This window comes from Saccostrea cucullata, unplaced genomic scaffold (assembly GCF_032062105.1).
Source record: "Saccostrea cucullata isolate Sc308-1 unplaced genomic scaffold, CSIRO_AGI_Scuc_v1 ctg1287, whole genome shotgun sequence".
In the NCBI taxonomy this organism is placed as follows: domain Eukaryota; kingdom Metazoa; phylum Mollusca; class Bivalvia; order Ostreida; family Ostreidae; genus Saccostrea; species Saccostrea cuccullata.
The window spans coordinates 86,049-98,814 of NW_026923009.1; the positions used below are offsets into that span (position 1 = coordinate 86,049).

General features: G+C 33.4%; 1 protein-coding gene across 1 annotated transcript in view; it reads right to left on the reverse strand.

Annotated features, from left to right (window-relative positions):
• Window positions 1–12,766, reverse strand: part of LOC134262935 (uncharacterized) — a 32,855-nt gene that overhangs the window by 14,435 nt on the left and 5,654 nt on the right. The window contains exons 2-3 of the mRNA XM_062745254.1: window positions 5,503–5,574; window positions 3,998–4,125 (exon numbers count right to left, since the gene is read on the reverse strand). Coding sequence (XP_062601238.1) covers window positions 3,998–4,125; window positions 5,503–5,574 — 200 coding nt within the window. The remainder of the gene's footprint in view (window positions 1–3,997; window positions 4,126–5,502; window positions 5,575–12,766) is intronic.

The following is a 12,766-nucleotide window of genomic DNA, read 5'->3' on the forward strand; positions in this document are numbered from 1 at the left end:
TAAAACACATATACTCTGTATATGCCAATTACACGATCATATCAAGATTGATCAGACGTGCATTTTAAAAGGGAAAATACTTATATTTGTTTTATAATACTTTTGCAGTTTTGTCTAAGTGTTGGTTATCCTATAAGCGCTAGAATAAAAAAAAGTTTTCACTTTGAGATTTTTTATTAGGTGGAGTGGAAGTAAACCACTGTTAAAAGTATAACAGTGTATACACAATATTACTTCTATTTATTTAGCCTTTAAAATAAAACCGAACAAGGTATTGCACCATACTGCTATTTTTCTTTATTATAGTCAAGTATACTAAAAAAACTCAGTCAATTTTAGTTTTCAAATTGATATGTTTATTATTGATGGAGTGGGGTAAGCCACTGTTGAAAGTATAATATTGTATACACAATATTTTTATCATTATACAATTAAGTTTCATTTAAAAGTCAATCTTTTATTCAGTGTATAAATGAAACTAATGTACTAGTCATTAGGAATAAAATGTTTTAAAAAAACATATTAGTGAATAATAATGCCATTTGAGACCCTAAAAAGGACTTCACAATAGCTGCAAAGAATATTCTTTGGAATAAATCACATGAGCATCTTTAGATCTTTACAAGAATGCAAAATTTAAAATAGTATTACATGCTTGCAGATTCACTTTCTTTCAAATCATTGCCCAAATGAATTGCACAATACAACTTCTTTCTCAGTGGTTTATAAAATATACGGGTTTTTTTATATTCCAAGATGATCATAGTCTTGCGTCTGTAAGATTTTCATAATTGTGTAGCGGTCTGTCTTTGGGAAGAACATTATCTCGATTCGTGCGAAGTAAATGGTCTGTGAAGTCAAGCCTACTACGTTCTGTGCTCTTCCATTTTCGAATATCAGATATAGAAGAATTAAGAATTGCTTGAACAGCTTTCTTTGATCTTTTGTCGCTTGGGGTTCTCAAAACATCCCAGTATGCATATTCTTTGGAAGATTGAAATCCGGGATTTTTAAGCGAGTACAGCATTGAATTTTTTATCAATTTATGACTCAACTCGGAAACAAGTTCTATAGAAAGATATAAGGAAAAGGGCTTCATTATCTCATGCTCGTATAAGTAAGTAATTGTTAAAAATGGTATCAAGGTACTTTCTCTACGAAATACAAATCTATTCCATCGTTTCATATTTACCATTTTGGCGAAGATGAACAGACATAGTTCACTATTCTCCCTACTTTTCATTTCACATTTTAGCCTTTTCACTTCAATTTCGTAGGTGTGATATTCCTTCAAGTGCATGTACTTAAATACTTTTTGATTTTTCCAATAAATATTTAACTTTTTGATGAGACAGTCAAAGTCAGATTTTGCAGAAGTGACATTATCGTATTTACAAATCTGACACATCCTTGTAAAATCCTGTTTAGATTTTATACCAGACAATTTACAAAGCTGGGACATTAATAACCATAATTCCTCTTCAAGTTTACCGACACAGCTCAGCAAAGCTTTTGTGTTTTTGAAATTTAATATTCTTTGTTTACATTTCCAAAGAGCAGAACCTTTTGGGTACACGAATGTCTTAAAATCGTACGCAAACTTCAGGTATAATGCAGACGTAGGAACAATTTGATATTCAATAAAGTTTCCTTCCGGGCGAAGTAAGTATTGTGGATCATGACTTAAGATACCTAGAATGTATGAAGTCGAAATCTTAAGACTATTTGTACAATTGGAATTTTTTTCTCCGAATTTTTCTTTTATAGCACCTAAAATTTTCATGAGCCCTTTAGCGGCTACAAGATGTGAAAAGCTGAGAGAAATCGATTCACGGTCGCATATTTGTATCGATGTCCTGGTCGTTATAAGCGTTGTATTATTTGCAATGTACTCTTCAATTTCATTATACATTTTACCTTGAGCAATGAGAAATCGAGAAACGTCCCTGATGCTTGATGATGACAAGTTGAATAAAAGTAATTTCTCAATTTCTAAATATTTAGGAATACACGATTTGTAATCAACTAGCAATTGCAATATGTCCCTTCCGTCTCTTGTTTTGATATTAACAGACATTCCAGTTTTCAATAAAAATTCAAAACCCAGAAAATTGCCGCTTACAACTGTCCTGTGTAACGGATTAAATCCTTCGTCGTCATAGCAGAAATTCATATTTGTACAGTTCATGTTTTCCTGTAAAAGGTTGTTTAAGTAAAGTCTGAATGATCCTTTAGGGTCCTCCATCAGTGTGTGGAATGTAAATGTTTTAGAATCGTTACACCTGCAGGTTATGAATGCTGATAACGGGATAAAAGAGAAATACTCTGGATCTATGTAATCCAGGGTTGGGAGTGTATTAAAACAATCTTGCAAACTCATGGCTAATTCATAACTACTATCTTCACGTTGAAAACATTTTGTCCATATGGCATGAAAAATGAGGATATTACCCCTTTGTAGACAACGTTTCATGTATATGGAAATTTTTGTTTTGAATATATCATTTGTAAATGATGTTTCAAGGATTAAGTAAATAAAGTATTGATGCGGATTCATTCTTGCCAACATTGTAGGTCGACAAAAACTGCTAAACGATGGTAAGCAAGTAGAACTTGGTATTGCTGCTGGAAAATCATTTATTTGTGGCAAATTATCAAAAGCCAAATCCAGTATTGTTGCATTGTTGAAGTCCGGAAGACTTAATAATTTGCTCCATACATTCTGATTCCAACGGATTTTTAAACAAAGTTGAAGAAATTTTATATTACCATTAATAGCTGCATGGTGCATTGCAGTTCTCCCTTTATCATCTTGTAAGAATAACTCTTCTCTTATTTTTTGTATAACTTGTTTTTTAATGTTTTTTCCGTTGATAATGATGGACTTAAAATTTTCAGATTTATAACTTTCACTCCGAGCAAGATAATGAACTACACTCTGATTCCTATAATCAAAAAGTGGTACAGAAATTCTTTGAAAAAGGTTAGAAAGAAGAAAATATTGTTTACAAATAGCTGCAGAATGCAGTGGTGTTGAACCATTATATGATTTTACATAATATTCAGTTTCAAAATGACTCCTTAGCTCTTGTCTCCCTCTACAAGCTAGATAGTGTAATGGTGTAGCACCATATGTATCGCGCTCCGTCCAGAAGGCATTTCTATGTTTATTATACATAATCAACAAGTTCTTCGAACTTCCATACTCTGCAACCATGTGAAAAGAAGACATGTCATTCACACATATGTTATTGTCGTATTCCATTTCCTCTGCTTTGCTTAAATCAAAATCATCCCTTTTCTGATATGCAGTAATGCAATGCTGGTTAAAAGACACATTGAGAGACATAAAATATTGTAGAATTTCTGTCCGGTCAAACCTTACAGCTGTTAGGAGAGGGGTTCTTCCACCAGCTTCCCTACATTGTAAACTTGTAGTGCCATGTTCTATCAAGCGTTTTACAGTCTCCGTATGTCCATTTTGAATTGCTATTTCTACTGCAGTCTCGCATCGTATCAGTCGTTTGTCATCCATACAAACGTAGTTGAATGTTTTGAAATCAAATTCGTTGTCTATAACTTGCAAACGGGTTTGATGGAACTTGGTCCAATACATTCTTCCAGAACACGGAAGGCAAGCATCAACAGCCCCATGATATAGCAATATTCTTACAATTTCGTCATGCCCATTCCTTGATGCCAGGTACAAAGAAAAGTTCAAACTTTTACGGAATTCACGTTTGTGGTTCATGAGAAAATATTTCACGACTGAAAGATGTCCAAATTCTGATGCTAGATGGAAAGAGTTTAATCTGCAAACAGATTTATGTATTGCATTCACTTTGTTCCGGAAGAGAACACGGACAATTTCAAGATGTCCATTTTGGGATGCGATATTCAATAGGTTGTATTGCCATTGAGCATATGTTTTGCTAAATTCGACAATGTTGTTAAAAGTAGAACTTATTATTCTTGGTCCTAGTCTAGTAAAATTCACATCAGCTCCGTATTTCAAAAGTGCTAGCAGTGTTTTGTGATTTCCATACGCCGCAGCCACGTAAGAAGCAGTTATATTTCCATCATCATACTCATCAACATAAGTAAATGGCAATTTCAAGTATAAGTCTAAAAAAAGAGACATGCTGCTGTAAGAATTCATCATTAGTGATGCTCGGTGAAGCAGGAATATTGGACGATGATGAATACTACTCATCTTGTACTCGATACTTGAGTTGTATTTTATGCCGTACTTTAGAAAGATATTTTTTAATTTTTGGTTTGTTGAACAAGATACATATGTGGTTAATAAAAAAATGTCAATGCCTTTAAAACCATGTTGTACGTGAACTTTCTTAAGCAAGTGGCCAGATAATTGCGAACAACCGTTTTGTTTTGAAATATAAAATTTTTCTCTTCTCCTCCCTTTTTTTGTCAGGAAATCAGAAAGAGTTTTGTGTAGAAATACAATTTTCCCATTCGTTTGTCTGACAAAGTGATTTAATTCATTGCCTATTATTTTTATAACCTCTTCCTGCTCAGCATCAGAAATATTTGCAATCCCAAAAATATCCTCTTCGGACAGGGGTTCACTGCTTGCACATAATAGTTCCAAAATTTTTCTTACGAGGCTAAATTTTTCCTCATCTTTTTCAAATATTCTGTAAAATTGATTGTAAAACAATGTTTCAAGAGTAAGAGGGCCATTTAGAGATAAGTCTTTATTTCCTGACCAGAACTTCAAGGCATGTAATGCAAAAAGCATATTTCCTTTCGCATATCCTTCAACTTTATTGCTAATCTCCTTTATATCTGAAGTCTTAAATGTATCTTGGATGCGGTGGACTTCTTCCTCTTGAAAAAGTGTCCATTTTTTTTCGACCAAAAGGGAAATATCTCTTTTATTTTTATAGCTCTCTGGCATAAGTTCATATACAGTCAAATGACGGCTTATTTGAGATATTGGTGATATTTTACGACTTGAGATGAGAAATTTTATGTAATTTGGAAAGTTTGAAATCCTTTTTAGAAGGAGACTTAGGATATTAAACCCTTCATTTTCAATGCACTCGTCTAGAGCATCTATAGCAACGATATGCGGAGAGGCATCGCTTGGTAGTTCTTGAAATGTTTTGATGATAAGAAAGTCCAGACACCCTTCTGGATCTTCAATACATTTATCACCTTCAATATAAGCTTTAAATCTTCTGTTCTTCTCTATATGTTTTTTAAACTTCGGTATGTGTTTAGCAAAACCACCAATCATATTTTTGACAAATAATCCAGGCAGCAATGTCTTTCTTGATTCAAAAGTACAAATATGGAAAACAGAAATATTTTGGTAAATTGAATATCCTGCACCTCGTTTATCGTCCTGACACACTAGATGAGACATTATTGCTGATTTACCATAACCCATTTCTGCTATCATCATGACACCTCTCGAAGAAACAATCAATTTATTTTCCAGATCATAAAGCAACCATTGTCGACCTACTAACTCACCATGTGCAGACCGATAGAATTCAAAGTCGATGTCCAACTCGTATGGATGCTCATAATCAGATGTTTTGCAACCTATTGGCAAAGAAATAATACATTATTTAAAAAATGATTCTATGTTTATTTATGATTTCCCATCCCTTAACATATTCAATAGTTATTTTAACAAACACAGATGACCATACGCTATTCAGTCAACTGAATGTTCACTAAAAGGTCTGGAAACGTGACTCAGTGGTCACTCAAAGGTCTGGAAAAGGTTTGCAAATGCCTGCAAAAAAGTTGCTGAATGGCTGTATTAACCGTGTTGTCACTGAAAGCTATGGAAACGTTAAAGCATACATGCTTATTTAAATGTCTGTAAAGGTTTATATATCTCGGTGAGTGAACTAAGCTGTCACTATAAAGTCTGGTAAGGACACTGAATGCTCATTTAAATGTCGTGAAACGTCACTGAATGGTATAATAGGGTCTAGAAAGGTCACTGATGGGCAAAAAAAAAAAGTCTGGAGAGGTCACTGATTAGACACTGAAAGGTCTGAAAAAGGTCACTTAATATTAGTAGTCAGAAAAATGTTTGGAAAGTTAACTGAATGGCAGGGATCTACCAGTTAGTCCCTCTATGGTGGACTTTTAGTCTCTTTTCAGTTTACTAAATCTTAGAGATTAAAACTGTATCACTTCAAACAATCAGATAAAGCGAGATGGTTGTGCAAACACCAAAACCTCCTTCAAAGCTGTCAATGAAAAGAAATATCATCTATCGGATTATTTTAAAAATCGTCCGATTACGACATATAAAACACGAATGATGGAGTTTAGAATAACGAGACATAGAAAATTTTATTGACAGATACTTTGATTAATTATGATAGGATATGCTTTTATTACCTTGGAAATATTTGACATAGCAGGGACTCCCTTATTCATTTAAATGTTTACAGAGTTTCTTTCTTACCTTGTTTTTTTTTACCATGCACAATGTATCGAGCATGGTCAATCTCGAAACTTAAGAAAATGTGCAATCGGATTGCATAGAACGACAAATGAGTGTAATTAACGGGGAAAATCCATATTTTAAAAAATTGTAAGCTCTTCCAAATTTTTAATTAAAGTTGGGGGAGGGGGGGATATAAATTAAAGTTATAATTTTTGGAGTGTGTGTATTTTAAATTTAGACGTTTAATGAGAAATGCATTACATGTAATTCAAAAAGTAAAACTTATGAACATGCATAACATGGGTGTGTCTAGATGAATCCTTGTCTTTACAGGAAAACGAAAAAAAAAGTTTTTATATTTAAAAAAATAATTCAAAAAATGGGTTGTTTAAATTAACAATATGTTATCTTATCTCTATAAAAATCATTTTTAATTGTATCGATATCTTATAAATATTTTATTACCATTATTATTAATCGATATTTTTCCTTACTTATAAAAACAATACTCTTTCTATGTTTCTTTTTCGTAAAACTTTGTACATATAGAGCTTTTAAGATTTCACGTATTGGAGAGAGCTATCTAAAGTTATTGAAACTCATGCCAGTCCGTTTCATGTATTGTTCATAAAATGTGTTCAATAACAACACTCAATTAAAAAAAACCCGGTGAAATAACATTTATTATAACCAAGAATCGGATAAAGGATGACTGCACTTAAGCATCTGCTAAATTGGGTTAAAATATTCTTTCAAAACACAAATTTTTCTTTTAATTGCAGGAATGATCAACATCTTATCTACAACTTTACTTAATTACAATATATAAAAGTACGTATTTACGGCATACCAATCTTTTTTCTTAAGGCGGGGGTAACACAAATTCTTCAATCTGCATACGATACTGAAGACGCCCACTTTTTTACTGACTTAAACATAGTCAGGGCATGTTTATCTATTGCTCTCCTATTCACAAAAGCTGTATATTGCGCTCATGGTTTAAAAGAGAAAAACTTGCTTCTTCTTATATTCGCTCTCACTGTTGTAACCAAGGGTTGTGACACGTTGAATGCATTATAATTCACCACGTGATATCTTTCCTCAGGTAATTTTGTGAATGCAAAAATTCGTCATGTGACATATAGGTTGCACGTTTTTAGCTAACAAGGACATTGTGCTCGAACACGTTGAATAGTCAGCCATCGATTTAAAATATTCTTTACATAAATGAGCTCATGCCTTTTAAACCTTTGTAAATAACGTACTTGTGCCATACAGAATTAATAGGAAGATGGAAAATAAAGTTCTTGTATTTTTAAAAACATTTTATTGTAATTCATCCATTCTAATTTTAGATTCATTATTACGATATGTTAGCTCCGCTTCTCATACATAAATAATGTTCAATCAAGGGCAGGTAATTGTAAATGATCTGAATTTGGAAAACTGTAAGTACAAAGTTATGAAATTACAGTCCACAATTATTTTTAATATTTAAGTTGGATATCTTTTTGACAGACCACTGTAGTAAATATACAACAGTGAAGTTAGATTAAGCTTTAAAAGCAACAGAAGCGACCGAAAAAGACCCAAAACACAACGTTAAGTGCAGTCATCCTTTTTGTCTTATAAATGCAAATTTCGACAATAATAAACTTACCTAAAGTTAAATTGCTACCGTCTTCTTGCTTTCTAAAGTACCAGGGTATGATTAACAGAGCGGGAACGAGAATAGTAAGAATATGACATTGCTTACACATGTTACAAAGGCTCCATTTCCCTTTACTTTCTAATTTGCTTACATTCCCTGTTGATAGAAACAAGTCAATTTTGTTTCATGAAACAGTTGAATTAGACTGGAATTTTACTAATTGTCTGCAAAGTTCATGGGTGTTACTATCCACATATTCAGCCTTTTTCTTCCTTAGGACTTTCAACATCTTAATTGTAAAATTTGAGCTTTCGTAACTCTTTAGTGTTTTATGCTGAAACAGTTGAATAAGTTTATCTATTGTGTCTTCCAAACACTGTTTACTGATATCAAAAGTAATTGTGTGGGAGTAATATTTATTCCTTATGTTGCGAACAGAATCTATAAGTGATTTGCTTTTTCCAATATCAAAATAGACACAATTTTGGAACAAAGATAATATTGCCTGGATATCAAACCCAACTGGTGTATTTGACTGCCGTTTCACAAAAACGCTAAATAAGAATATTATAGGGTTATTGAATTTATATTGGTGAATATTGGCACGAGTAGGCTGTTCAAATGCACGGGCTTGTGAGTGCATTTTAACAGCAAACGAGTGCCAATATTCACCAATATAAGTTCAATAACTCCTTTATTATATAGCTAAGACATTTCCACATAATTTATAATAAATATTCCAACTAAAAAAAAGTAAAAAAGACCTTACATTAATGATTTTTTAGTATCGGTATTCAAGTAAACGTCTGTCCTGCGATCAATATCGCGTCACTCCCATGACCCTACAGAGCGATAACATTTGCTTATTTAGGTTTTATTGGGTCTAATACGTACTGTATTTTAATAAATAATTTTATTTTAGTGTAAAAAATAAACACATCTTAGCCAGATACCACTTCCTTTCTTTAGTATAGTTCTGAGAATTTGACCAGACGACTTTTTTTTTGTTTACAAGGGGGCGTTTGATATTGAACGCTCGTATTTCGGAATGTTTCGGGCATACTCATATACGTAACACACAGTTAGCCTTCAATAAAACGTCAAGATATTAAACGCTAAACTTCTCTAGATTTTTGGTACTGTTTTATTAGAGACTATTTATTAGCTATATAATAAAACATATTTTATTGATTTGCACTATTCAGCCTAGAGAGATAAAAGATTCGAGCTCTGAAGATAAAAATAAATCATTGTAATCAAATATATTTACTTGGGTATGAAAAGATAGATTTGGCTAAAAAGTAATTAAAGAGGCTGAGTTTGGGTTGATAATCAGTGTACTGTATGAGTATATATATATATATCAACCCCGGGCTGGGGCGGAAGTGGGTATCCTTGTACAAGTGAATTTCCCTGTGCTTTCTATATTAATATGTCTTCACTTAGGGCAGTTATATTAGTTTAAGAGTTGTTGTAATTTGTGCTTTATAAATAAAATTAATATCATCACATGTATTGGTAACGATCCTCTAAAAACTAATGTCCAAATAACTGTATCTCACTTCCATTCTCAATGACCGTGTAGTGTAGGGCAGCGTTGTGAGAATTCCATCGGCATCGAAAGCAAGTTTTTTAACTTGCCTAGATAGCCGAGCGGTCTAACACGCTGTTCCTGCACTGCTAGGAGACAGATTCCGTAGGTCGAGAGTTCAACCCCGGGCTGGGGCGGAAGTGGGTATCCTTGTACAAGTGAATTTCCCTGTGCTTTCTATATTAATATGTCTTCACTTAGGGCAGTTATATTAGTTTAAGAGTTGTTGTAATTTGTGCTTTATAAATAAAATTAATATCATCACAACATGTATTGGTAACGATCCTCTAAAAACTAATGTCCAAATAACTGTATCTCACTTCCATTCTCAATGACCGTGTAGTGTAGGGCAGCGTTGTGAGAATTCCATCGGCATCGAAAGCAAGTTTTTTAACTTGCCTAGATAGCCGAGCGGTCTAACACGCTGTTCCTGCACTGCTAGGAGACAGATTCCGTAGGTCGAGAGTTCAACCCCGGGCTGGGGCGGAAGTGGGTATGCTTGTACAAGTGAATTTCCCTGTGCTTTCTATATTAATATGTCTTCACTTAGGGCAGTTATATTAGTTTAAGAGTTGTTGTAATTTGTGCTTTATAAATAAAATTAATATCATCACAACATGTATTGGTAACGATCCTCTAAAAACTAATGTCCAAATAACTGTATCTCACTTCCATTCTCAATGACCGTGTAGTGTAGGGCAGCGTTGTGAGAATTCCATCGGCATCGAAAGCAAGTTTTTTAACTTGCCTAGATAGCCGAGCGGTCTACACGCTATGCTTAGATCCTACACTAAAACTTAATTTGATTAAATGCAGCTCAGACTTTATACGACATATGTAACACGAATTCAGGTCGATGCTATTTTAATTAGTCTTTCTTCGTTACATGAGCACATGAGATTAAATTATTCATTTAGAATTCCATTCAAAGTTTTAATACTAAATAGTGAATCAATTATTTTAGAAATAGAAAATTCTAGAAACACGGTTAATTCAAATGAAATAGGCCTTTAATTGTCACCAAATGTGTTCTTGTAAGTAAAAGTTCTATGTTATGACATACAATCGAGCAAAAACGCAGTTTCTTGGTATCGGTAGCGGAAGACGAACTACTGCTGTATATGCAGCAATTTCAGAGGTAAAACTGTAGATGGACATGTCATCAGTCTTCAAAAAATTCCTAGAGATACAATGAAAATATGGCTGCAGCAGGCTAGATTAATTCGTAAAAACTTTATAACTAAAAATTTGTTCCGCACATTTTGTAAATAATGATGATCCGTCTGCAGAACATCCACTACCGAAAATTAGCTTTTTTGTTTGTGTTTTTTTTTTAATAGGCCTATTCGAATATGTATCAGCATTTTAATAGTAATTTGTTTCTTTTTTTTTTTGTAAGGGGGGGGGGGTCACACAGCACCTTATTATAGTACTACACAGATTAATACAAATCCAGAATGAGACTATGAGTGGGGAATTTTAAAAAAAATACGAATCAGTTAAGATTTCTTTTTATTCACAAACACAATAACATTTTTCCATATGACAGAGGCATACACCATGAACATGTTTACATCAAGAACGTCCGCGGAAGTGACTTTATTTATAGCGCATGCGTATTAAACACAGTAAAAGAGTTACCTTCAGGGGAAATAACTCACCTTTTGAAAATGGGGAATACGATAATCTAACAAAATAGTGATAAACTTACGCGCTGTATTTAAAAATTTTAAAAGAAGGAAACGGTTTGTATTTTTTTTTAGATAATAAATTATCTTATAAAGGGTCTGTTAGCCCCCCCCCCTTTCTAGAAAGCTATACGAATTAGCCAGGCACGTAGCATCGTCTTTAAAAGGGGGGGTAGGCAAAGAAACATTTTTTCTTACCTTGAAAAGTTGGCAAGCAAAGAAAAACCTTGCCCAAAGTTGAAAAAGCTACTTATTTCAGTACCAGTTCCTTGGCATACAATACTACATTTGCCTTATAAAACTTTACCGTAGTATTAACTGTGTGTGTGTGTGGGGGGGGGGGGGTTGGCAACCGGTCTATCAATGAACAATTTAAATAGAAAAAGTAATATTGGGGGAAAAAGTGGGGGTGGGGCTAAGCCACTTGACCCCCCCCCCCCCCCCCGTGCGTACAGGTACAGAGAATGAATACTGAATATGTAAATGGGTTGAACAGTTGAATATGAACCATAGTTGTGAAAATTGAAAATTATTAGAATTATTAGTTGTGAATTCAATAAAATTACGGTACATATATTTTTTCACAGATGTACATGTATGTCAGTTACACGGGGTCTCTGTCTCTGTCTCTCTCTGTCTCTCTCTCTCTCTGATATTGTTTTTTACACACTTTGCAAAAAAAGAATAACTTATAAAAATAAATACATGTACTTACACTGAAAGGATTTTAAAAAAATAAATAACACTTGAGAAAAGAATGTTTTCCGTTAATAAACGAGAAATACGCTAGGAAATTATTGTATCAATTTCGTGTTTCTGCTCTCAATACTCTGATCTTAAACAAGATGTGTATTTTACTCGGAAATATACATGTACATATGCTTAGATCCTACACTAAAACTTTGATTAAATGCAGCTCAGACTTTATACGACATATGTAACACGAATTCAGGTCAATGCTATTTTAATTACTCTTTCTTCGTTACATGAGGATATGAGATTAAATTATTCATTTAGAATTCCATTCAAAGTTTTTATACTATATAGTCAATCAATTATTTTACAAATTAAAAATTCTAGAAACACTGTTAATTCAAATGAAATAGGCCTTTAATTGTCACCAAATGTGTTCTTGTAAGTAAAAGTTCTATGTTATGACATACAATCGAGCAAAAACGCAGTTTCTTGGTATCGGTCGCGGAAAACGAACTTCTGCTGTATATGCGGCAATTTCAGAGGTAAAACTGTAGATGGACATGTCATCAGTCTCCAAAAAATTCCTAGAGATACAAAGAAAATATGGCTGCAGCAGGCTAGATTATTTCGTAAAAACTTTATAACTAAAATTTGTTCCGCACATTTTGTTAATAATGATGATCCGTCTGCAGAACATCCAC